General features: G+C 43.3%; 3 protein-coding genes across 3 annotated transcripts; all 3 read right to left on the bottom strand.

Moving 5' to 3' along the window:
- Positions 1 to 1,250: 1,250 nt before the first annotated feature.
- Positions 1,251 to 9,748, bottom strand: dhx34 (DEAH (Asp-Glu-Ala-His) box polypeptide 34). The gene is made up of 16 exons (XM_030765812.1): positions 9,047 to 9,748; positions 8,449 to 8,760; positions 7,854 to 8,108; positions 7,470 to 7,572; positions 6,999 to 7,216; positions 6,501 to 6,675; positions 6,153 to 6,346; positions 5,816 to 5,917; positions 5,267 to 5,533; positions 4,744 to 4,917; positions 3,765 to 3,870; positions 3,511 to 3,617; positions 2,816 to 3,097; positions 2,224 to 2,409; positions 1,831 to 1,972; positions 1,251 to 1,442 (listed from the first exon to the last, which is right to left on the bottom strand). Exons 1-16 carry the CDS (start codon positions 9,746 to 9,748, stop codon positions 1,306 to 1,308), a joined length of 3,462 nt encoding a protein of 1,153 aa, XP_030621672.1. The 3' UTR covers positions 1,251 to 1,305.
- A 1,140-nt stretch (positions 9,749 to 10,888) lies between these two features.
- On the bottom strand, positions 10,889 to 13,992 carry LOC115804710 (lipase member I-like). The gene is made up of 10 exons (XM_030765217.1): positions 13,976 to 13,992; positions 13,584 to 13,890; positions 13,204 to 13,312; positions 12,971 to 13,072; positions 12,760 to 12,867; positions 12,256 to 12,423; positions 11,596 to 11,688; positions 11,385 to 11,496; positions 11,099 to 11,281; positions 10,889 to 10,988 (listed from the first exon to the last, which is right to left on the bottom strand). Exons 1-10 carry the CDS (start codon positions 13,990 to 13,992, stop codon positions 10,889 to 10,891), a joined length of 1,299 nt encoding a protein of 432 aa, XP_030621077.1.
- Positions 13,993 to 15,864: 1,872 nt separating this feature from the next.
- On the bottom strand, positions 15,865 to 26,995 carry st14a (ST14 transmembrane serine protease matriptase a). Its single transcript, XM_030766173.1, has 19 exons — positions 26,951 to 26,995; positions 22,790 to 22,949; positions 22,342 to 22,472; positions 22,028 to 22,098; positions 21,585 to 21,754; positions 21,407 to 21,442; positions 20,977 to 21,211; positions 20,064 to 20,206; positions 19,681 to 19,784; positions 19,339 to 19,442; positions 19,058 to 19,191; positions 18,803 to 18,907; positions 18,544 to 18,651; positions 18,337 to 18,453; positions 18,116 to 18,238; positions 17,307 to 17,490; positions 16,664 to 16,932; positions 16,280 to 16,416; positions 15,865 to 16,029 (listed from the first exon to the last, which is right to left on the bottom strand). Exons 1-19 carry the CDS (start codon positions 26,993 to 26,995, stop codon positions 15,865 to 15,867), a joined length of 2,541 nt encoding a protein of 846 aa, XP_030622033.1.

Genomic DNA, 26,995 nt, shown 5'->3' with positions numbered 1-26,995 from the left:
AGTCACCATACATTCACCAGACATGTTAGCAGACAGGGAGTATCAGAATGTGGTGCTTGTATATGAACCCTCCTGGTCTGTTTCCAGGTAAAGAAACCCTACTTCAGTCCAGACACATACACCCACACACATACACATATCATCTCAGCTGCACAGAAAAAGGCAGAACACATACACACTTACACCCTTTTTGTGTCACTGCATAAACACACACACACACGCACTCACACAGAAGAGAGACAGAGGTGAGAGCCCCATAAGATGAGATCACCCTTGAAGGCCCCCCCCCCCCATCCTTACATCTCAATAAATGTGCCTTTTGATTTGATTGATCAATAACCTATGATTTGTAAGTAACTACGTACGCAAGTACCTATTTACTTTTTTTCTGGGGTCATTTATTTCTGCCAGTGTGCATATTTTAATATGTATGTATAATCTATTAGTTTGGAAAGTAATTAATGAAAATATGACCTGTTTATTTATTTATTGAGATATTTATTCGGATCCTTTATTTATTTTTGGAGACGGGTTTTTAATTTCCGTGCTGTCTTACTTCTCTGACTTTGTGCCAATGTGCTGCTTCGAGGTGTTACATATCGTGGGTTTGTATCATTTATTAAACCCTCATTCTATATTTTAATGAAACATTCGTTCTCTGGATTGTGTTTACATGTTTTTAAATCGTGTTTGTTTTTCATTGGCATCATAACCACCATAATCTAGACTGGCCCTTCCCTTTGGCACATCTGTTTGATGTCCAGTTGTGATGTGCTTTAAAAAAAACGGGGTTCTCTCTATCTGCAGCAAACTGAATGGTCCTAACACTGAACTGTGATTCATGTACAATAAAAAACCTTGAAGAACCTGCACTGACCACGAGATGGAGCCAGTGCTAAGTACATTCAGCTCTGTTTGAGGGTTCAAATAAGGAAGGCTTTTAAAATCAAATGGCGCAAAATGGTAAAGAAAAATGGTTATTGGTAAAAAACGGTTATTATACATATTTTACTATCAGTTTAATTTAGCTGAATGCAGGTGACAAAGGACAACTTGCACTTCTATTTTTTTTTTTATTACAAGAACACAGATGTATATGCACAGTTGAAAGTCTGAAAACTTTCCCCAACCAATCAAGTGACTGGAATCCACAGTGAATCACTGGCTTTTACATCCAAGAGTTCCCAGCTCAGCCTGTGCCTCTGTGCTGAGGACCTGCAGTGGAGCCAAAGCAGCTCATAAAAAGACAGCTCACTCATCTCATTTGTGCCCAGTCTGGAGCAGGGCAGTCAGTGGAGCTGTCACTTACTGGAGGTGCTGTCTCTTGTGCTTGAGGATCTCTGTGGAGGTGAGAGTTAAGTCTTTATTACAGACGTCACAGTGATACAGCCTGGTCAGACTGGACGAGGAAGAGGACGACTCGGCTTTCCCGCTCTCAGCATCTGTGGACACATAACAGATGAATTTTAAAAAAGGACTACAAACTATACAAATAGAGTAAGGAAAAGTTAAATTGCAGAACCTGTTTAGTTCTTGCTTAAGTTTTTCTCATGTGAAATTTTGTTTTGACATTTTTTCTGTTTATGATAGCTGCATCATAGCCTCAACTGCTATTTAGTTCTGATTGGCTGGAACACAGAGGTTATCTCAGGTTCTTGGATAATAAGCACTACTAATGACAAAGCATTAAGAACAAACAGTTCAGTAGAACAGTACCACTTCCATTAAAATCAAAGATGAGCTTCTTCAGACAGCCTTTTAGCTGCTGTTTAAAATATAAATACATGTTAAATGTATGTTAAAGCACTGTAGAGGCCCTGTGGGCTTTACCCTGCTCAGGCTGCTGTTCTCCGGCCGGCCTGCAGGTGGCTTCATGCTGCATGCGCTCCAGGGGCGTGAGGGGCATGTGGAGGTCACAGTGGGGACACGTCCAAAATGTGCGCAGACACTCACTGTAGAGGTCCTTAGAGTCCTGGGTCACACACACACACACAGAGAAAAGACTGATGTTGGCTACAATCCACACACACACACAGTACAATAATTCACTGTTTGTGACTTTGTATGACTTGTCTCCTGCACAAACTTTACATGTCCTTTGACCTGAAAAATTCTGAGGAAGTGGTTAAAAAGGAAACTGAAGGAATGTTGTGTTTTAAACTCTGAATTTCTGGTACCATAACCAAGGCACTGCAGCAGTCTGACTGCAGGAGGCGCACTTACACTTAGGCAGTTGTAGGTGAAGTAGCTGCTGACACGCAGACCTCCTTTAATGGGATCTGGCTCTGTCTTCATTCCAGGGAACAGAGGGTTAAGGTTCTGGGAGTCTGGGAGGCCCGAGTCCTGCTGGGGTCCAATATACAGATTCTGAGACTGGAGAGCGGTGAGACGTCGGAGACTATAACTCACCTATGGAGAACCAAACACCATACATATAAAGCACATTTTAAATTAGCGCACTGATGTTTTACTCCAGTATACACAAGCAGGATGTGAGGATTTTCACTGTAAACATAGACAAAGGCCTTGAGACTGCACAAAGCAACTTATGAAACTATTACAGATCTGTTACGGAGCAGACTCTAACGCTGCATACCTCATGTCCAAAAATCTATTCTCTTTTTGCTGAACCCTGAATCAGGTGGGTATGTGTGAAACTAACACCAAAATAATCAGCATATGTGGTCCAATAGGACCTAATTGAGAAAAACTTTTCTCAGCATTTGGACTGGTCTCTAATCTGTCCTGAACAGCAAATCAAACTTGAGTCAATCAAGCTCTCATACTCCAGAAAAGGAATTTGATGTGTTACTACCTCAGTGTAGAGGAGAAATCGGACCAGCCCCTCTGCCAGTTTTTCCAAATCCCGGCGGGAGGGTTTGGGCCCGGCGAGGCCCAGGCCAGCAGTGGACCCGGGACCACCCTGACTCAGCTGGGCTTGCAAGAGGCGCTCCCACTCAGTCCTGAGCGTGAGGGCAGAGGAGAGGACGCGCAGGGCTGCCTCCGCATCACTAACACTCAGCTCCAGCCAACCGTCCACCACCAGACGTGTACAGTCAGCGTTACTGTCCACAGAGTTAGCCACTAGCAGCAGTGCCTATATATATATATAAATACACACGCACACACACTATATACATATTACATGTACATATATAAACACAGACACACACACACATTTCATAAGCGGCTACAAACACAATTTGGAAGCGGCTAGCTATAGTTCCTGGAGAGTAAATGCCACTAGAGAGCCTCCTTTAATTTTAAATAACATTTATCCTTTTTTTTTTTTTTTACTGTTATCTGCTTGTTTTAAAGAAATTTCTCAGTCAGATTTAGAATTACGCGTGGTGCTAATAATGAAAAATAAAGAGATGCTATTACCACTGCTGTTAGCTCTCTACCCACCAGATGTCTCTAAAATCAAATCCTGAACAACAGCCACTGATCTGGTATCCCAGTTTGTGGCCCACAGGGACACTACTGCCAACTAGAGGCTGTTTGACTCACCTGCAGGGCAGGCACACGCACACAGTTAGACAAATAGGGCTTGTTTGTTTCAAGCAGAGTCACAAAGGCGAGTAACTGATGTCTATTACTCTGGCCTTTATCTGCACCTACAAGAGAGAGATACAGGAAGAGTCAGACACAGAGAGACGGACAGACACAGCTTTTCTTTTCCAGACTCACATGTGAGATGTAGGTGGAGGTTTATGGTGTAGGGATGTGTTTAGAATCTTCTGGAGAGAGATAGCTTAACACACCAAACTCGCTAGACTCATGCTCAGGTACATGTAACACCTCTGGGTCGCTGGCGAACACACTCGTGGGGTGGATGACTACGCCCTGCTTGTTCCGTGTGTGGAAAACCTATAAAAAAAAAAATTAAAAAAAAGAAAACAAAGAGAGAGTTTACAGCGGAATCAACAAGACGAGACAAAAAATAATCAGAGGTATATATGAGGAGGAGACAGAGAGAGCAAGCACTTCAAATTAAGACAGAGTCAGTATTTCGTACATAAGGGGTGTATGTGTGTGTGTGGCCGTTTTCACATGTGAACTATGGACACAGTATCAGGTTTGGACATTGTCTGAAGTTGCCCTTTCACACATGTAGCACACAACAGGAGACACCGTGTCAGACACATCCTCACCCACTCGAAATATTCCGTTTGGTTTAGGTGAGGGGTGGCATCTGGGTAGAGCGTGTGGGAGGCAGGACACGATGCAAAAAGTATGCTGCAGAAATCACAGTGTTTTGTTTACAGCACACTGAATATGGCGGACAAGGCTACCGACCTTTGTGCTTTTGTCTGATGATTTCTGCATCGGCCCTTACTGACAGAAGTTCCCGAATCTCCTCGTCTCTCCAGTTAGACATTTTCATTGTCCTCTTCATGTAAATGACCCTTCTTCCTCACCCTCGGATGTTTGTATTCTTCTGGTTTTGCAGCAGTCGCACGATAGAAACGGCATCAACATGCCCACTCGCTCACTGTGAATTCTCCGGACCACGATCTGCTCTACATGCTCTCAATCGGACATTACAGGAGCTTTGTACTAGGGAGCTGGTAGAGTAAAGTCCATTTAACGTCTGATCCGACTGATTTGGACATTTGTGTTCTCACATACAGCTCCTCTGGGTAGAGTCTAGATAAAGTTAGGGTTGCAGTGCATGTCTGAAAGGAGCTACAAGCCTGTTTGTGTGTGTGTGTGCATGTGTGTGTGGCACAAGATCCAGACCTGCTCAGAGTCTTTTCGTGTGGCATTGTGTTCGTCGGGCAGCGCCAGCTGTGGATAGAGTCCGCGGCAAAGCACCAGTTTGAGCAGGGCCTGTTGCCATGACGACAGATCCTGACCGGCAGCTGCCGCTTCCTGCAGCTCATTCACGTTGTGCCGCAGTTTGAACTTCACTTCCTGTGAGATGAGCCAATCACAAAACTGCATTAGCACCACTGAGTGAACAATAAGTAACAGGAATCTAGCATAGCTTCCCGGATCCTAGAAGCTTAGAAAATGAATACTAAACAGTCTTTCTCCAAAGAATATAAACTGTATATCACCTGTGTGTCCAGGTTTGTGTGTGAATCACCTGTGTGTCCAGGTTTGTGTGTGAATCACCTGTGTGTCCAGGTTTGTGTGTGAATCACCTGTGTGTCCAGGTTTGTGTGTGAATCACCTGTATGTCCAGGTTTGTGTGTGAATGACCTGTATGTCCAGGTTTGTGTATGAATGACCTGTATGTCCAGGTTTGTGTGTGAATCACCTGTATGTCCAGGTTTGATCCTGTGTCCTCTTTCCTCTTCTTGCCCCTCCCTGTGCCTCCCTCCTCATCTGAGCCAGAGGAGCCGGCGTTTTCTGGGTCCTCCTCCAGGCGGAGCACTTTCCTCCTGCTGTTCTCCTGTAAGTCATGCTCCCGCTTGAGCTGGTGCAGTCTCTGCCGCTCACTCAGCCTCTCCCTGCGCTGGCTCCTGTCCTGGACTGACACACTGCTCTCCTCAGTCTCCACTAAACCATGACTCCTCAACAGCTCCTACAGCACAGAGAATTACAGTTAACAAACACACAAAGACACACAAACACACACACACACAGACATGCGCACGCAGGCACGCAGACACACACACACACACACACACACACACACACGGAGTGCAGAGAGATTACAAATAGGAACAAGGCACAGTTAGGTATGACTTCTTCATAAACACACACATATGCATACACACGTGCACATGTACACGTAGGACTCACCTTTACACAAGAACACAAAATGAATATAGATTAGACAACTGTATATTTAACCATTCAATACCTTGAACTGTCGCCTCATGTTGACCATTTCATACAGGCGCTGCTCCTCCAAACCCCGCCTTCTGCACCACTTCCTGGAGCCGCTGCCCCTCTCTCCTTTTACCTGATGAAGAGTAGTGTTCACATAGCCACTGGGTTTATCAAAACAAGCCAAAACATTACCTGTGTCCCCAACACATTCTCTATAGTGATGTCACCTTTTGACATCTTTGTAACCTCTCGCTGACTTTCAGACAGACATTTGAAGAATTTCTCTACCTGCATTTCTTCTCCTGATAAGCATTAGCCTTAAAACTGTGGTTAATGAAGCTGTGAGAGCACTCAGTGAGCTGACTGACCTGCACCCATGAGTTGAACGTGTTGAGGAGAGTGAAGGGGTCTCCCTGGTTGCTGTGCAGGGGCTGGCGTGCTGTGGAGCAGTCAGGGTTGTGCTGAGCGCTGCGTAGAAATGGTGACTGAACGCTTAGGGCCGCTGCAACAGTCAACACCGGCTCTACCAGGTTAAAGAGAGAGCCCAACACCAGCATCTTCCCTGAACACACCAATGGTCAGGGCCATGAATACAGACACACACATGCACGACACATAACACACAGAAAGAAAAAACGTTATTCAGAGAACCAAACACAGCTGACTGTTCCTTTGAGCATTATAGACGCTCTTCACTACAGATAAAAGTGTCTAACCAATGACCACGTCAACAGGCAGCTGGGCCAGCAGCCTCCCGATTGTCGTCAGCTCCCCACGGGCATCCAGTGCCCCCTGCTCCCTTAGGTATGTCATTGCAGTCTGGATACTGGATGCAGGAGGAGGGTCGATGAAAGGGAAGGAGCGAGGATCACCCAGATCCATACTCTTCATCTGTGAACACACACACACACAAACACACATGCACACACACATACAGAAACACACAGACACAGACAGAATTTAGTCAGGGCAGCTATGTCAGACCACTGTTTGTAATTAACATTGTGAGACATTGTGGGTCAAATCAATATTGATGTCATATTTCATTCATATTTTCCACATAGTCAAGCCTACTGCTCAGCAAAACCTCACCTTACCATTACCTGTATAAGCTTCACAAAGACATCATTACACACAAACATCCTCATTTGACAGTGGACTTAGTAAATGCACTTGCTGCCAGAGCACAAAGCAGAGTGAGGAGAAAGAGTGACCTGCAGAACGAGAGAGTCCAGGGCCACCCTGTGGATCTCTGGGACGGGGTACGGGGCGAAGGCCTCATAGTCGGACTCGGCATACAAGCGGTAGCAGACACCAGGCCCCGTTCTGCCCGCTCTGCCCTTTCTCTGTTCAGAACTGGCCCTGCTGATCCAAAACTCCTGCAGGCGCTGCATCTTAGCCTTTGGGTCAAAGCTCATCTCCTTCACCTTACCTACCAAGACAAGAAAAAAAAAAAAGCAGGTGAAAAATGGAAGCAACAATCGCTGTTCACCTTAAACAAATATATGAATGAATTTGATATGAATATTTCGAAACAAAAAGTACTTAAAAAACAACATTCCGCATGCTTGACAAATGTGGAGAATTTTCAGTTTATGGAGGCAAAACACAACAGAGCAGCTCAGAAGGCAAGCTCTTTATGACCTATGTTCTACAAGCTGTTCTGATTGGCTGAAGCATTTTACCAGAGTCCACCACAAAGCGTACTCCGTCGATGGTGACTGAGGTCTCCGCTATGTTTGTGGAGATGATGCACTTCCTCACTCCTGGAGGAGCAATGTCAAACACCTAAGGGGCACAGATCACTTATTCAGGTGTCAAACATTAGTTTCATCAATTTACTACTAAACTGCTGAATAAACAGAGAACAAAAAATCAGTAAAGCAATTCATGAGATGACATTGTTTTGTGTCCGATTGTCTGTTTTGTATCTGATTGTGTGTTTTGTGTCTGATTGTGTGTTTTGTGTGTGTGTGTCATTGTGTGTTTTGTGTCCGATTGTGTGTCGTTTTGTGTCTGATTGTGTGTTTTGTGTCTGTGTGTTTTGTGTCTCACTGTTACAGGGCTACCTTGTCCTGCTGGGCCAGAGACAGAGTACTGTGCAGGGGAAGAACGATCCAGCGGCGTGTGTGTGTTGCGTAGGTCTGACAAGCCTCCATGATGGTGGAGATCTCAGCCACACCGCTCAGGAACAGAAGCAGGTCTCCCCTCTCCTCTGGGGGGTAACGTTGGTCAATTCCCTGCAGCACGCGCAGGTAAGGACGAGGGTCCAGCTTTTCTGAGCGAGACGACTGCTCCTCTGGAGGAATGGGTTGGTAAATGACCTGAGCAGAGATAGGCAGACAGACATGACCCAGTTCACGATGAAAATTTTTGCCAGAAAAGATCTTCAAACAGAGATATATCTGTGCTAACCACAACTAGGACAATCGCAGACAAAATTCTCATGCAAACCATTCAGCCTAGATAGACTGCTTGATGAATTTTTACAGTAAGCAACACAAAACTTTAAATTTGGCTTGCGAGTCAAGAGTAATATTGTATCTCACATAAAACACTCACAGTAGTAATGTGAGATTTAACCATGTTTAGAGCTTTCAAACAAGGTCTCCATTGGTATCTCTGTAAATGTCTATTCTCATTGCAGTGCATGTCAACACTCACCTGAATGGGGAAGAGTCGTCCAGGCACCTGCAGTACTGGGGCGTGGCCAAAATAGCTGGAGAAGAGTTTGATGTTGATAGTGGCTGACATGAGGATCAGTCGCAGGTCTGGCCGCATGGCCAGCAGAGAGCGCAGAACACCCAGTAGGAAGTCACAGTGCAGGTGCCTCTCATGCACCTCATCCACGATCACCACCTGGTACTGACTCAGAGATGGGTCCTGCTGGATCTGCCGTAGCAGAAGACCCTCTGTCAGAAACAGCAGCTTGGTGACTGGAGTGCGGCTGCTCTCGAAACGGATCTGGTAGCCAACCTAGAAGGCATGAACAAAACACGGTACAGCGTAAAGTAGCTTGATTTCCACAGTGACATATAAAAAACATCAGTCAAGCAGATGTCACAACAGTAAAGGAAAACAATACAGTATGAAATGTAATTCAGTAAGCTCTCCTCAACAATATCAAAGACACATCTAACAGCCATTCTACGTGGTTTCTAAAATATCTTGCAGATACACGTCTAAGGCTAAATATTCGTGAGACGTTTTTCAGTGTAAGAACATGTACACATATGAAAAAACAAACAAACTATCCAAGTACCTTGGAACCATACTGGTTTAGGCTCTCGAAGCTCACTCTCTTGGCGAGAGAGATGCAGGCGATGCGGCGCGGCTGAGTGCAGGCGATATGACTGAAACCTGCCGACAGCAGGTACTGCGGGACCTGAGTGGATTTTCCACAGCCCGTGTCTCCTGCCACCACCACCACGGAGTGTGTCCTTACCAGCTCCACAATCCGCTCCCTGTACTGGAAGATCGGCAGACTCTTCTGCTCGCGCTTGAGCTTAGCCAGTTTACCGAAGCTCTGTTTCTGAGTGAAGTCCAGAAAGTGAAGGAGGGCAAGGCGGCAGTCTGCTACCTCCTGTTTGCCAGGACCAGAGGACGTTGATCGCTGCCGATGCTCCGAGACCCCCAGACGTTCTTCCACGTCTCTCGTGCACACTGATACGTTAATTCTGTAGCGTGCATCGTACTCCTTGGGCAGCCCTAGGTCCACAGCTTGACTGTCCGATCTCTTCTTCTTACTCTCATGAGGATCTCTTTTGTTGGCAGCTCTTGACCCAAACATATCTCGTTTTGCTTTAAACCGCTGAAAGCGTTCAAAGAAAGCCCAAAACTCTTTATGCTCTGGGCTACCTGCTTGGATGTAATCGTGCGGGCGGAAAAAGATTTCGTCTAATTGAGCACGGCACTGTGGACTGTCCCAGTCCCAAGCCCGACTGTCACCTCTGTCGTCTGACATTTTTGGTTTTATTTTTCACTGTAATCGACGTTTTGCGGCATGTGGGCAATAGATGCAAACGACAGAGGGGTAGATGTTTCTTAAAACATTAAAGTTAACCTACATCACTTTACAATAGCTGGCCTGTGCACTGCCACATGCTTGACCAATAAGGATCAACATAACGTCTGTAACGGAATGATTAAGTCTTTTTGTACTGACTCTATTAGTTCCTTGATTGGCAGGGTCTTCGAGGTGATGGGAACGATACCCCGAGTTCTAGAGCGAGCGTTTCATATGACCAGACTCGGTAATAAGGCATTAAATCTCAATGTCTGTTTATATTACAGTCCACATAAGTTATCCGGATCGATTAGTGTATCCTCGACAAAATACATGTACTACATTTAAACAGTGCTGCAGATCTGTAAACCAAAACATCGCAACCGCATGAAATGGTGGCAGCGGACAAATAACATGGCCGAACCATTTCCGTTCCGCCTACACAAACGGTCCGGGTTATTCCTAGAGTCCCTAGTATCTATATTCTTAGAAGCTATCGGAGGAGTGTTGCCACATTTGGCACTTATGGTCGGATTCTTAATAAGGGAAATTGTGCTCAGCTGCATGGATAAATTTGGACTGGTTTGCCATCGTTTGGGCTGATTTTTAAAAATATAACATTCATAAACTGAACGCCTTAAACATCCAGCTGAATCAGAACAACTTCTATCTACACATTAACACTGATTGGCCTATGTTTACTTCACTCCTGTTCACTGCAGGTACACATTGCCACACCCATGTGCAGTGTATGTTTTCCGCACGTACTTCAAGTTCATTGTCACAACGTTGGGGGATTCGACACTGATTACGTACTGTGAAACACTTTATTTTCCTGCATAAAATTTCAACTTAACATGATGCTTCAAATCTGATGTAAGCTACAGACTACATAATCGGTTCATCTTTGGCCTAGGTCACAAACCTTTACTGATATCAAAATATGAAACAAACAAAACATGAACAGTGATGGAGAGAGAAACTGTACCAATTGAACAAATTCTCTTGTCTTTTCAGTAACATTCCCAAAATATTTGACACAAGGGTAAGTCCATGTTTTTGAAATTTCGTCACATATTCAGTGTATCTTCATCTGGGTCAACTTGGATTTTCTGGATTTTCAACGTGGATTTTCTGCAGAGGAATCTCAGTTCTTTGGTTTTCAATCACTGTTATATCCCTGGCCTGAAAAGCAAGCCTGTGGAGATTACAAAGTGAATAAGATATTTTGGAGAGATTTAACACTTAACCAGCATAACTCAGTTAATTTGCATTGTAACTGAAATTCAGTTGATACTAAAAGATTACCGTCTATCTCTAGGCAATAAGGTAAGCTGGAGTTGAGTGACCGTAACCTTCCTCTTCATCCACTCAAAGTAGAGGAGACGTTGTGTGTCAAACTCCAGCTCCACAGTTTTAAAGTCTCCTGCTTTGCTTGCTGATACCATAAACTGATACACATTACCAGCAGCAAATGTGGCCATATCATTTCTGGGGAAAAAAAAAAAAGGTTATACAGAAAAATCGACCATCAAATATGGACTAACTGTTGACAAGCTGAAAAAAATAAACATACCAGTGGGCTGTTTCTTACCCTGATACCGACATGTTCGATGTCTCAACACTGTCACCCTTCAGCTGGACAAAGAGCCTAGCATCTATAGAGGTATTGCCACCAACCTGCAGCTTTAGCAAGAAAGGGGTGACTGGGAAGACAGAATAAAATGAATGGACAAGATTGCATTTTAACAGAAGATCAGGGAGGTACACTTGACTGAGTTGAAAATATGCTTTAGTGTCCTGACCGCAGTAGGGGGAGGTGGATGTGATGTCCAGAACTGCGGTCATGGGTTCGAATGGAACTGGACGAACCTTGGGCAGCCAGGCGATGTTAAATCCTGGAGGTGAAAGTAGGAAATAGAGTGGAAGTGCAGATAAAGAGCATAGTATAAAGTATGAAGCTTCTCCCACTGTGAATCAGAAAGCAACAAGACGAAGAAGTACTTTATTTGTCACACGCTGAGCAGTGAGCAGTGAAATGTCGCCTCTGCATTTAACCCATCCTAACACCAGTGACCACACACACTAGAGCAGTGAACACACACTATGAGCTAGGAGCAGTGGGAAGCCAGCACCACTAACGCCTGGGGACCAACTCCAGTTGGTCCAACACTATTGGTCAACACTATTGGTCACTGACAGGAGTACTAATCCTAGCATGCATGTCTTTGTGGTGGGAGGAAACCCATGCAAACTCCACACAGAAAGGACCTTGGACGGCCAGGATTCGAACCCAGGGCTGTGAGGCAACAGTGCGAACCACTGAGCCACTGTGAAACAATGAACAGAGCCTATAGTTTGATTAGAAGACCATGTGAGATCTAATTAATGAATCTAGTTGTGTACAAAACAAACAAATGAATGTGTGAAGGGAACAGTCACTTTGGACCAGACCCATCCCTTACCCATCTCAGGGCACACGTTGAGGCCGGGCCAGGAACAGTGTGTGCACTGTCCCGTCTGAAAATCTGTCACTGCCTGACAGGGGAAAGCCACATGTTGGCAGAGAGACTTAATGGAACTGGTGAAGAGCTGATGGGCACGGTAATGGCTGCAGAGCAGGTATTTCTCCTCTGAACCAAAAAATCCCAGAGAATACCTCACAAACAATCCATAATGACAGACATGTTATACACACACAGTCAGTTGACATTTGGATCAGTCTTTCTGTATGTGTGTATTTAATATTTCTGCTTAGAATGCAACATTTTTTGGATGGTTTATATGTGTGATATATGGGTGAGCATGTTCTTGGCATGTGTGTTTGTATGAATATATGAATTTTGCCTTAAAATTCACACCAGTTTTTAACTATAGACATGTGTCTTAATATTCTGTTGTTGTATCAACTGGGACACTATTGGCAGTTAAAAGTCATTGGGGAACACTTCCCAAACAAACACACTCACGCATAAACAGTCCTTTAGGACACCCGGGAAGCAGTTGTCCTTTTCCAGTGTAGAAATCGACATGACCCACAGGCCTGGAAAAACCAAGGGCCTCCAAGGGCTCGTTGGCTGGAAAGATAATTCACCTTTGTCTGATGGTAGTGGTTAAAAAACGATGTTTAAACACTGTAAAATGATGAGTTATGAGAGAGTCTCTAGAAATGAGCCTCACGGTTAAAGTTGGTGTGTATCACGTCCACGTATTGTCCATCCGTATAGTCCAGGGAGAGAGAGCTGTTGGTCTCATAGAATACTGGAGCAAAAGGGTCAAGACCTGAGGAATGAGAATGAGGGAAAAACACTGATGGGAGACATATGTAAATCCCTTTCTGACAAACTGCGCATCTCATCAGGTTGGGAGATATGGTTTGGTGGGAGTGCCGAATGAGTCTGGTTTTATAGTACCTGTGATTCTCCCAATGATGCCATGCAGCCTGGCTCCAGCTATACCAGCAACATGTGCCCCAACACCGAAGCCAATCACGTGGAATGTGTCCGGAGAAGATCCCATGTCCTCATGGAAAAAAACACAAAACCGTTCATCTGTATGGGAAAGTTCACTGCCTGGTTAGGCTACTGGATACGAGAGAATTTGCTCTCTTAGAATGAAGGAATTGGTCAGAATTATACTAGCAAACATCAGCATGTTTAACCAGGTTAAAAAAATATATATATATGCTCCCAATTAAGAAACACACCAAATACTGCCATGAAACAGCATGTATCACTTTTTTTTTTAACCTTAGCACTAAACATCAGGTTTTCAGAGCCACTTGTTTACTCACCATGAGTTGCTGGATGGTTTGCGCCAGCTTCTTGCCCACCTCGCTGGCAGCAGCGGGCAGTTCTTGCTCAGGAGGAGCCATCCAGTCCGCTGCCAGCACGTTCCCCTGCCCAGCGGACAATAACTCCCACGCCATGGTGCTCACCCAGATTGGGTGAGTGTTATTGGGCCTCCTGCCTGGCACAATAACCACCGTGGGCTTCGCAGGGACCCAGTCAGGGTGAGGTAGGTCCTGGTGCACCTCAAACAGAGAACTGCATGCCTTGTCCACTGAGAACCTCAGGAGTTTCAGGACAGGAGAAGGTGGACTGATGGTAAGGAATTCAGAACATGTTCTGCCACTGCAGCCTGCAGGAGTGAAATGTCTTGTTTTTGTTTTCTAACTTAGCCTACGTAAACTCTTTGAACATTTTTGTAAGGATGCAGTTTAAGACCTTGAGATCCTTCTTCAAGGCAAGTAGACTTGTATTAACACAGAAAACAGAATTTCAAAAGACTAGCTCACATCCATATGTTACAACTTTGTCTCCAACATATAATAATTAAAAAGTGTCGCAGACTTTGTAAGACACATCATATACCAAAGGAAAAATGTAGATGAGGTTCAGTTATGTCTATACCTGCAAAAAGTGCACAAAAAAGACAGAGGGCAGGCAGCCAAAAAGACAAGGAAAGAACATGCTCAAATCCACAGTTCTGCAGACGTTTTCTGTCTCTCGCCATCGCTACATGTCAAATGCAAATGTCTTCCTCAGCTCCAGCTCTATTAAAGGGTGAGATGGCAGCCTCTGTAGGCATATGCAAAGATGTGGAGAGTGTTTGTCTTTCATCACTGCAGTAGAGTGGAGTGGATGTGCGTGTTTAATCTTCTCCCAGGTTATTATAATTACATTAAACTGCGTCTCTTAGGACCTTGGTTGTTCATAAGGTTGCTTATAGTGGGATAAAACAGCTTGAGAAAAATCTTAAATAATTATATGTTTACAAAGAACAAAATTAGGACTTGCATTTGTCTTTTCATTCTAAGAATAATATCTATAGTATTAACTGAAAGAGTAGAAAATGTTCATTAGGTAGTGAAACATTTTTATTCTTCCTCATTGCAACACACACGCATACACACACACACACACATTATAGAAGTACATTTAGCTTAAAAAAAAAGGACAGAATATGAAATGCAGTCCCTGAGGATGACTATAAAGAATCAGGTCTCAAATGAAGACTACAACAGCTATCACATTTTAAACAGGTCCATTGCTTGATACAAAGACTCACAATCCCTTCAAGTACTTTTCATAAAACTGTATGACATAGATGTGACGTGAAAAAAAGCATGGAGTTCCTTCAAATGTGGTCCCCCATCTTTTCAACCATGTTTGAGAATCCTGTTCTTAAGGGGACAGTAAGATACAGAGCAGATGAATATTCACATTGTCATGTGTGAAGGCCTATGATCTATGATGTCATAATAGCATCTAATTCAATTCGCTATGTGCTGTCTGACATGGAGAAATTTTATATATATATATATATTTTATATATATATATAATATTTATAAAAATAGAGCTATACAGTAGAAGACACAGAATGGTGCCAGACAAGGCGATCCATAAGTACACCACTTTTTCCATAGCTTTGCTGTGTTTAAAATAGACTTTTATTTAAAAACAAAGAAGTTGTTTTAAAATGAGAAAAAACAAAATAAAATATCTATTTACATAAGATAAACCATCACAGTTTAACCCTCCCTTATAAAATATACACATACATATGACAATATCGGCAACATAGAAACATTTTAAAGGCATCTGTTGTGTCCAGCGTCTGCTGTTTGTGTGGGCCGTGGCCACATCACTGTAGTTGTGTTTTAGCTTGCGACGGACATCCTCTTTCTTCATTCAGGTAACAGTATGTTGCCTGACTGGCCTTGTCCCTCGAATGAAAAACCCCCCAAAAATTGGCTCCCTTGCCTTGTTCCCTTGTTTAAAAAAATAATCAGAATGGACAGTATTGGTCACAGTAGAGTAACATAAATTATTTAGATTGATTTTTTCACAGTTTGTCCACTGATATTTTTTTTGTTTTTTTAAAGAGAATCAGAAAAGGGAGGGGTTTAGCATTAATCAGAGCAGTATCTGACATGTGTGACACAGACATTTGATCCGGAGTGCTTGCAATGGGATGGGAACTGACCAGTAACAGGGAAATCTTATTGACTTAGAGAGAAAAGCTATGCCTCCACACTATAATTGTCCATCACAACCCTCAGTGGCCTGGATTATACTCCTGTGATGTCTTTAATCCAGCTGCGGAGCTTGGTCACTTTGGTGTAGATGCCAGGCTTGTTTCTGCGGGCACAGCCGTCACCCCAGCTCACCACGCCTGCCAGGAACATCCTGTTCCCGACATCAGCCTTACTGGACAAAGGCCCACCTGAATCACCCTGAGGGAGAGGGAAGGGAGAGACTGATTAGACTGGGACAGGACATAGAGTGGTACAGCAAAAGAGCTGGAAAAGATAGAAAGAAAGAAGGAAAGAAAGAAACAAACAAACATATTGAGAGCGCTTTGTCATTTCCTGTGCGCTCGTGTGTGTGCATGTGTGTGAGAGTGAGAGTCAGAGAGAGAGTGAGAGAGAGAGAGTGAGAGACAGTGTACAAGATATAGAAGTGGGCTGGTGTGTGAGCTAGTACCTGACATGCGTCCACTCCTCCAGACAACACTCCGGCACACAGCATCCGCGAGGTGATCTGCCCACCCATGAGAGTATTACATACTGTGGTGTTAATGATCCGAACATCTGCCTTCTGAAGTACATCTGCTCCGTAACCTGGGACACACACACAAATAATTTACAAAATGTCTTTGTGCATCACCGAGATTCATTCATGCAGAATATGCATTGAAAATGAAAAAAACATTTTTCACGTCCAACCCAGTGACTGTCTGTGTGAGTGGTATAACCACTATCTCTGTAAGGGCAGTATAAAAATGTTAAATCATTCCATTTCCATTCCATCAACACACAACAACAACAACCAAACAAACCCTGGAGATCGGTCCTCAGTGACACTCACCTCCTTCGCGGGTGGCACCCCAGCCTGTGATGGTCACCGACTTGCCCGCTGGGAAGACGTGTGTGGCTGCTGGCATACAAACGGGGCTTATCGTGTCGGAGAAGTCGACGGGCCTGTCCAGCTCCATCAGAGCGATGTCAAAATCGAAAGTGAAGTCGTTGTATTGGGGGTGTGGCACTATTCGCTTCAGTCCCCTCTTTTCTGCTTTAGTCTTCACCTTCTGAGAGTGAAGTCCAAGGTACACGTCCCACGCGTTAGCTTGGGACAATCTGCCAAAAGCAAAGAACACACGCATGTCTGCTCTTTTCCTGTCTGACACACACAACATATACAGCTCACTCTCACAGAAAAAGATCTTAAATGCACCCTGATTAAATCAAATTAAACAACATCTTCTGTTGAATTATACTGCCGATGAAAAGTTCAGGCCTTGTTTTATTCATCTTTCGTTCCAAAGATGCTAATAACAATTTAGGCAGGAGCTATAGGCAAAGAGAGAACTGTCAGACATTAACTTTTGGCTTGAGGAAGAACCATGCCTGGTGTGATACGACAGGACACCTCAGTGTAACAACACAAATGGACTGGAGACACGCTCTAACACTAACACTAAGAAAAACAGCGTCAGATGTGGGTTGCATACTTGTGCTGTCCAGCGTCCTGCACGCAGTGGGCGGCAGTGACCAGCCATTTGTTGCTTATGATGGAGGCTCCACACACGTGGGCAGAATTCTTGATGTGGAGGCTGACCTGCCAGGGAAACTCGCCCTCCATGGCGTTCTGTCCACCCACAATACGGGACGTCTTAAATGGCTGCTTGCCGCAGTCTAAAAGAAAGTGAGGAAAAGAGAGGGAGAGACAGGGTGAGAGGGAGCATCTCTTCTCAAAATGCTGTAATGAAGCTATCCTGCTAATGGGACTTGTGTCTGCTTGGCTACAGTCATTAGATACTCTCGTTCTAAAAGGCTGCTGGCAGCCTGCTGGCAAAGTTTACTAAGTCAAAAGTTTAAGGAACTCACGAGTCATACTTTCAAGAAAGGTCATTTTAACTCAAGGTGTGGATGGTTAGCTTTTCACAAAGCGTAGAATCAATCAAGCCAGATAAACTTAGATACTGCAGCTTAGTTCGCTAAGATCGCTAACACTTAGCTAAAGTTGGCATCTGACTTAATGTCATCATGCTGGTTTATAACTTTCCAGAGGCTACTATAATTCTGGGACTGTAGTTTTTTCCCCCTGAGAATCGCTGGTTAGGCTAGAGAAGGTTCCTGAGAAGGAGACACGGGTAGAGAGAGAATGTTTTGGTGTTTTTCCAACAGCAAAGTGTTCACAGGAAAGAGAAGGAGCGGAAAATGTGTGTTCAGGTATTTTGAACATAAATGGATTACAGCAAAGTGTTCACTGGAAGGAGGCAGAAGTAGAGAGAGAGCGTCAAGGTGTTTAAAACAGTACCACAGTTGGCCTCATCAGATCCATCACTGCAGTCATTAATGCCATCGCACTCTGGGTTCACTTTTGTCAGACAGCTGCGGTCTGCGCACATGTAGGTCTCCTCCGTGCACTTGATCTGGTCAGCTGAACACAAGAGAAAAGAGGGAGTTATTAATATTGTGCTGCTCCAGAAACACCAGTCAGACTAGAGAAACGATGTGACACGAAGGACGTGGACTTACTTCTCCCGCCGCAGCCTTCTTCATCTGATCCATCCCCACAGTCATCGCGCCTGTCACACTTCTTCTTCTCCGACACACAGCGGTCATTTCTACACTGAAACTCTCCATGCTTACATCCTGCAGAGAGAGGACGTGATGAACAATGTTAGGGAGGGTGAGAAAGAGAGAGAGAGAGAGAGAGAGAGAGAGAGAGAGAAAAGGTCTTACCACAATTCTGTTCATCCGTTCCATCTCCACAATCGTCCACTCCATCACACTTCCAGAACATTGGCTTACACAGGCCATTCTTGCAGCTGATCATATCAGATGGACATTCTACACGTACAAAACACACAAATAACTGTTCAGAACAATTTGAGTTTGTACTTTTTGTGACAGAGTTTCATTTACTACACTCTGACTATTTGCAGTGTGATTTTGCTCTACATCTGTAGCTGTCAGTGACTTTGGCTGGTCGGATACTTACTGCAGTTCCTCTCATCGCTGTTGTCTCCGCAGTCATTCCAACCATCACACTGCAGCTTGGAATCAATGCAGCGCTTGCCAGGACACTGGAATTTACCCGGGCAAGCTGGGTGGGAAAAAAAAAAACACGCTAGTTATTGCCTGTATCTCGTAAGAGATGACGAGGTGGTTTGAATGAGAAGCTCAAAGCTCTCTCTTCAGGACGAAATGACTGTCAGATTCTCAGTGACTCTCAGAGAGGGACATCTGCACTTACGGTTTGTGGGTTCAAAAGCTTCAAACGTGGCACTGAAACCACGGTCAACATGCGTCGCACTAGAGACAAATGCCACCGTTATCCTGTTTGATTCACTGGACTCGATTAAACCAGAGATCTCCTGTCCACAGAGTCTGGGACACACACACACACACACACACACACACACACATGCAATTTCAATATTCATTACCCACAACATCTCAGTTTTAACAAGATTAAGAGGTTAAAATGCACAGGGAAGGAAAAAACACAGCGAAAGAAAAGTTCAGTGAACTAACCTTTTCTTCGAGTCAATATCTACATAGTCATCTGTGCAGCCTTGGTTTGTTTTTGGTAAGAGAAACTTGGAGAATTGCACCCTCACATGTTTATCTGCAGGAACCTGGAGGAGAGCAAACACATGTAATGTTAATGTGGTCACATACAGAGACATCTTCACTCACTCACTTACTACCCTCACTCACTCCCCTCACTCACTCACTCCACTCACTCACTCACTCCACTCCCCTCACTCACTCCACTCCCCTCACTCACTCCACTCCCCTCACTCACTCCACTCCCCTCACTCATTCCACTCCCCTCACCCACTCCACTCCCCTCACTCATTCCACTCCCCTCACCTCGATGTCCCACAGACAGGAAACAAGAGGAGGATAATAGTTAGGATAGTTTGGTGACGTAAATGTCCCTTTGGTTCCTCTCAGTTTACCACCACATGAGAGATCTGAAAACACACAGACAAACCACACACACACACAAACCACAGTAAGGATGTGGATATGACCTGTTTGATTTACAAATGCATGAAAACATTTTGAAAACTGAACAAAAGTACTACTATAGGCGCCAGAGTCATTGTTCACATCGTGATCACGGGTCAGAGTTATTTCCATTATCAACGAACTGACCCATAAAGCGTCTTTTGACCCAGCCTTGGTCTTGGTGGGCTGTTGTGGACAAGAGAGGACCACCTAAAGGAGGTTAAGATCAGGTGAGTCCATACCTCTGCTATCTTGACTGATCTGGGAGACGCTGGCCCTAAAACCAGGGTAATTATGCTTGTCGTTGGTTACCAAGGTGACCAGCATGACATTGCCAGAGGAGATGAAGGTCAAGGGATCGCTGGGGGAGTAATAGCCACACTTCCTGTCAAGAGAAAGACAGAACTGTACTAGTCTTGGTTTGTGTATTAGAATTATCATCATTCTCTCTTTTTTCTGTAAAGTGTGTATAAGCGCTGAGAGTAGAGCTGCTCTATAAGCCCTCAACAAGAAACTTTTGGGTAGGTCAAGTTTCACTTCATCCAAACCTGTTAGTCAGCTTTGAACAAAGAATTACTAACATTACATGCTATAGCGTTCCAGTTGTATCCAGAAAGTACTGGTAAGAAACAGCAGAAAAATGAGACTAATAATAAATAATAAAAGCAGCAGAATAAAAGTAGGAGTGTATTGAGGCAAGAATTATAAAAAAGGCATTTTTTATTGACAAGAATTCTGCACAACCAACGTCTGAAGTACTTGAGCTGTCCAGCCCAGGGCAGAGAACAAACAACGACAATAAGCCAAAAGCATGTTTAGTGTTTGACAATTTGTTCTAGTCATAATTGTTCTGATCAGCTTTGAGTAGGCAGCTGAAGTTCCTACTAGGGCTTGAAAGGGTGATGAGAAAATTCTTCACTGTAAAGAATGAATTCAGCTCTCTGCTTTCAGCATCTGTTGCCAGATTGCAGAATTCGCTGTGACCCCCCTCCCCCCAAACAAACAAACAACAACAACAACAAAAAATCACCTGAGTAAAGAACAAGCTCTGCAAAAATACTGAACCCTCTCAGAAGTCTGGAGAATGTGTGTGTGTGTGTGTGTGAGAGAGAGAGAGAGAGAGAGACAGAGACAGATAGCAGCTAGTCCACTTACTCTGCCATTAACTTGCTGTCGACAGCGACCAGCGAGTCATAGACTCTGACATAGTCATTTTGACAGTTCTCCTCCAGATTAAAGGTGTCAAAGTCCAGTTTGATCCTATACCCAGCGTCAGCCCTCAGCTGCCACTGGATCAGGGTATTGGATGGGTATGGGTAGTCAGGGAAGCCCGGGGACTCGATGGTGCCAATGTGATTGGACCTGGTGTGCTGAGCAAACCAGTGAGTGGCTACAAAAAAAAAAAAAATCAACAGCAAAAATGTTCATTTCATTCATTTTCACACACTGACACTCCTAACAGGAACTGCGGTCACTGGTTTACATCTCACAGTGGGCAGTCTTGATTTTCAAAGAATTGCACCAGAATGATACAGAAAGAGAGAGAGAGAGAGAGAGAGAGAGAGAGAGAGAGATGAAAACTTACAGCTGAAAGACGAGGAGAACATACGTTTATCCACCGCTGTAAAGAAAACGACACAGATTGCAGTGTTAAGCCTGAGCATCAGAAAAATGGTGAATTTTCAATATTAGCTACAATTCATATTCATCCACACATCAGCTCCAGAGCGGCACAATGGGACGAATATGGCAGGAGGCCTTACAGGCAGACACGATGTTGTCAAACAGAAGGCTGTTTCCTGGTTGATTCACATTACGCCGCTGGTCTTTGGCTACAATCTGATCCATGGAATTTATAGTGGCTTCCACAGCTGCCTCCTGTTCCACTGGCACACTGAACTCTGACATGTAGTAGGCAATTACGCTACCCTCACTGGAGACACAGAGAGAGAGAGATAGAGAGAGAGAAAAAAGAGAAAATCTGTTAAGCATCAGGGCTTTTTTTCTTACTTTTTAGAAAAAAAATTAACCTCTCTTTATTACATAGACTGATTAACCATCAAAACCAGGTTTTTTTTTTTAATTTTTAAAATTTTCAAGCAACAAACTACATTCACACAAACACATACAAGCAAACATGCAAAATTCACACAAGCAAAATGCAAATGTTTGTGTTTTTATCAGTGTCAGTGGTTTAATATCATACCTGAATGCGTGTACAGTGGATTTAACATAATATTTGGCCAGCTGGGGAGTCTTTTTATATATGTCTTTCAGCTGGAAACAATAAAACATACAAAATATTAAGCCCAATTCATTTATAATAACACAGGCCACATACGGTGAGAATACAATGCAAATATATTTGTTTTTATTGAACAGATTGTCTATTCATTAGATTTTAAACTTACTTCTTGATAATCAAATCCTTGTCAATGCAACGGAACTGTCACACTGCAAATAATGTTATCTTTGCATCTTTACAGTATAAAGTGGATGCTTTTGACATGTAATGCTTACCTGTTTAACCACCTGCAAAGCCAGGGACTTGAACTCAGTGCTGTTGGGTCTCTCGTAAGCATCCACAAACACCTGGTTAGTGATTCTCATAGAACCGCCATACATCTTCTTCACACGAACATCCCTACGGACTTTATTACACACACACAAACACACGCACACACAAATATACACCCACCCACACACACACACACACACACACACTTTGATTATTTTATGAAGAAAATTTAGAGCAGGTGCTAGATAAATATTGAAACTCAAAAAAAAATGTGATTAGGAAAGTAATTGAGAGCCAGAGAGTGCAAGAGAATTGGGGTGACAAAGCAGCGACTAAGTAGTCTTATACTGTCCAGACTGGTAGGAGGGAGATCCCAGAGCTCCAATGAACAAGGTCTTCATGTACTAAAGCAGCCAACCAGAATCAGGGAAGAACAGATCAGGTACTCACAGTGGAAATGCCAGACTAACAGTCCAGTCATCAATGCTACAATAGCCAGGAAAACCACCAGGCCAATCACAGCTCCCATCTTCCCCGGGCCCTTTTTCTTCTCCAGTTTCTTTGAGTCTGATGCTGGAAGGAATGTGACAGACTGGTCCCAGTCCCTGTCCTGTGTCCGTATATGTGAGAGAGAGGGGGGGGTCTTATCAAAAATCTTTTTGGTCTCACCAAAAATCCTTTCACTAAAATCCACCAAAGCAGGATTAAGCTGACAGCAGTGGCTAAAATATAGACCATGGCAATTTCGCACACAATGATGGATTAAACTGAGTAGCCTCCTCAATACTGCACTGAAATGGAGCTTGTTTTTGTTTGTACTGATTTGGTGGTTGCATTTAGGACGCCATGCACCTGTAGCAGCCCCTCACTGTGGTGGGACGGTGTGTTAAAGAGTATGACAGCAGCAGTGGTTAAACGCTTCACAGCTCACCACAGCACTGTAAATATCTCTGATTTGAGAGTAACTGTTTCTTTCAGTTTCTGTCTGCGATGACGTGTTTCAAACCGGTTTGACATATGATGTGACCATATCAACCAGACATGCGACCGTGTGTTTCTGGTGTTTATTTCCTTATGCATAGGCACACACACACACACACACACACACACACACACACACAGAGGTAAGTGTGTTTGTCAGTAAATAACTGTGCTAAAATGATAAGGAAACAGGGACAAAAAGAGAATGAAAAAACAGCGAGGTTAAAAAGATGAACGTACGAGTCAACAGTGGTATAGTGATGGCTGGAATGTGACTTCAGGGAAAACTGCCCGTGGTATGGTCAGTGTCTAATTTATTAGTGCAGTGTTACAGATCTAAAAACACCACATTCATGTCAAGGGCCTTCAAGACTGCATATATTCTATTTTATAAACACGTAAAAAAAATTGCAAAATTTTAGCATGTCAAAGGGCCCTACAAAACCAAGGGGTGAAACTCTTTACACCAACAATTATGAAAGCGGCAGTGAGTACAACGGAGGAAAAAACAAACAAAAAAAACACTCCATTGCAAAGCAGACAAGCTGGCCTTGTGCCTGATGGGAGGGGCGGGCTGAGTCAGACTTTTATCTGACAGTGTTTATTTGACCTAGAATGCTAAATATAAGATCACAACACCAAAAAACAGCTCAGCCAAGATCATGTCCTGACCTGTATTCTTATTTCTTCAAATTAAAGTTCCAAATATCTTTTTTTGTGTCCCCACACCTTTTACAATCATAAGCTTTATGTTTTTTAATTATCCTCCACAAGAGGGAGGTGGAGACAGTAGTACACTTAATTTGAGTTGCATTCTAACAGTTAGATCAGATCTGGGTCAATAAGAGAACACACCAAACATTTCAGCTCAGAGTCTCCAGTGCAATTTACTTTAATATATATATATATATATATATATATATATATATATATATATATATATATATATATATATATACACACACATAGAGAGAGAGAGAGAGAGAGAGAGAGAGAGAGTAAAAGATTGCCAAAGGTGTAAATACTTCTCAGTACTCACAAAAATAGACTCAGTACTCACAAAATCTGACATGAAACAGTGCTGTAAATCCACAAAAGCATTGTTTCTGTAAACACCATAAAAATGGTGTAAATAACAGTCTAAGTGGTCCATAGGCCAACATAAAAGGAGTTAAACCCGCTTCCTTCACACTAAAATGAAAAAGAATGAAAGAAGGATTTCAGCTGGTGCTTTATCTTAGTATTCTGTCGTTAAGTGAAAATGTTGCCTTTGCTGTGCTCCATCTGCCTAATGTATACACAGTCAATAAATTCATGTAAATATCCGGCAACCGGTTGTCCTCGGGAGACCAAACTATCCCTCAGATTGTGGGGGTTGATAAATTGCACAATCTGATGAGGAGCTGTGCTCCGCATTGTGCCAGTGGGGAAAAAGTAGGAGCTACATGCACAAAGCAGAGGCAGTTGTGGTTCTTTTTTAAAAACTGGAATAAATAATAATTGCCTATGATCTGCTATGGGTTGTGTGATGTAGCCAAGCAATGTAACATGCGCAGACGTTTGTCGCAGTCTCCAAATCCAAGGAAATCTGTTGGCACATTTCTGCTCTCTTATTCAAATTTCTCACAAGTTTTCTGAGAAAACATTTTCTCTTTAGAATTCTACAGTTCATTCAATGATCAGAAGTGGAACGGGTGAGGCTAATTTCAAGGAAAATGTGTGTGTGTGTGTGTGTGTGTGTGTTGGGGGGGGGGGGGGGGGGGGGGGGTGAATTCAGATGAATTTGTTTGATTATCCACTCAGATGAATTTGTCTGATTATTCACTCTTCACAAAACTACCAGAGAACAAAACTGTCTGGTAAGGACACATCCCAAATGTTTACGGTCGGCGTGTCATGACAGAGCGGAGGAATGCCTTCACCTATCTCCATTCAGCGTTTTACCCGCAGGGACATTAACCATACCGCGTTTTACTTAAATTCCACGTTCTTATGTAAAACACTAAACCTGATATTACTGCAAACGGCACCAGTAGTACAACCAGGATTTTGTGGACCCCACCCCTAACATGAAACATTTGGCAAAACTATGACTTAACCAAAAAGCACAAATATTTAAGGCTGCGGTAAGAACAAAATGGATAGCAAACACGTACCAACGAGAACATGCTCATAACAGTCCAACCAAATCAGTTGTAGAAATCACGCCTGAAATTCCTTTACACCTAAGTTCCCTTAGAATGCTCCAAATGTCGCCTACCACTATACCCTCAGGCCAATGCAGCGATATTAATCCAATCTACTCAGCCAAGATTTAAAACCCGTCTCTTACAGGCGTAAAACTATTTGTCAACGTTATCCGGTGGTTATTTCGAAGGACAAGCAATAAGCCTAACACGAGGACCCCAACGACAACCCCCGACTTTTGTTGACGTCTGTCCTTCCCACCGAGAAACTGTTTAGGCCTATGAGAAGAAAACTAAAGGACAGATGTAAAAATATAATAAAGATTGCGATGAACGTCTTTTAAGCATGCTGAGTAACTAAGCTCTCTGCCTCTTCCATGAGGGCACGCGAACTGTTTATACTGAAATGCACCGCGAGCGGAAGGAATGACTGAAGGTAATCAAAAGGAAAGGTGATACACGTAAAGGTTTACAGGGCAGCTAAATTATACCAGTAAAATCTATTTCGTAATCATGGAAATCTTTCCTTGATGTTCCCACCTATGATTCATACTGTCGCATATGTAATAACACATTAGCAGTCCTTTTTTTTCAATTATTAATATTTACTTCATATTACTGAACATTTACTTAATGATAATATTTACTGTCTTGGGTGTTCCTGTCTGCGCATTCTGACTATCTAATTCTCAGTCAGTCTTACTGAAGCCTCGATTCGGCAGGACAACGAAAACAAGACAAACATCATTTCTCAGTTAAATGCTAATCTGTGAACAAAACTGACCTATGTCCCCTGAACTTACTCCTTATATCACATAAATGATTTACAATGTGGTTTCAGGGGTTTGAATCGCTGACTGAATTCTGACCTATTTGTTTGTATGTCGTTGAAGTATTCAGAGGACACGGTTTTGTTTGTGGTTGTCAGAGAAGGTGTACTGTATCTCTAGAGAAGTAAGGAAGGGGGTAGGGATGGGCATGATATCTCCGCTTGTTTCTTTTCATTCTTATGCCAGAAGTAGCCTTCTGGTAAGTAGGAAGAAAGATATAACAAACAACTGTTTTTTCTCCAGCTAACTCAATAATTTTGCATTCTTTGAATAAATGGAGTTCTAAACTGATGTCTGTCAGCTCGTGGAGGACAGTTTGAATGCCGAATCCCCATATTTTTCTTTTTAGTTCACTCATCATGACACTCCTACCACCAAAGAAAACCAAACTACACATTTTGGGATGATAACTAAGGTGACATAGTTAGTGGTCAGGTCAGGTGTACAAATGGAATTTTGAGGTTTATGAATGATAATAAATCCAAGAGCTACCCAAAAATGACGTATTAATACTAAAACGTCCACTTGTACACACACACACACACACACATATGTATATACAGGCCTATATATATATATGCCAACATAAAAAAGAGAGAAGAAAAATTAATTACCGGAGACTTCGGTGTGTACCGCATTCCTGAGTTCATTGGGTCCAT

The sequence above is a fragment of the Chanos chanos genome, chromosome 2 (assembly GCF_902362185.1).
Source record: "Chanos chanos chromosome 2, fChaCha1.1, whole genome shotgun sequence".
NCBI lineage: Eukaryota > Metazoa > Chordata > Actinopteri > Gonorynchiformes > Chanidae > Chanos > Chanos chanos.
This window is presented reverse-complemented; position numbering and strand designations above follow the sequence as displayed.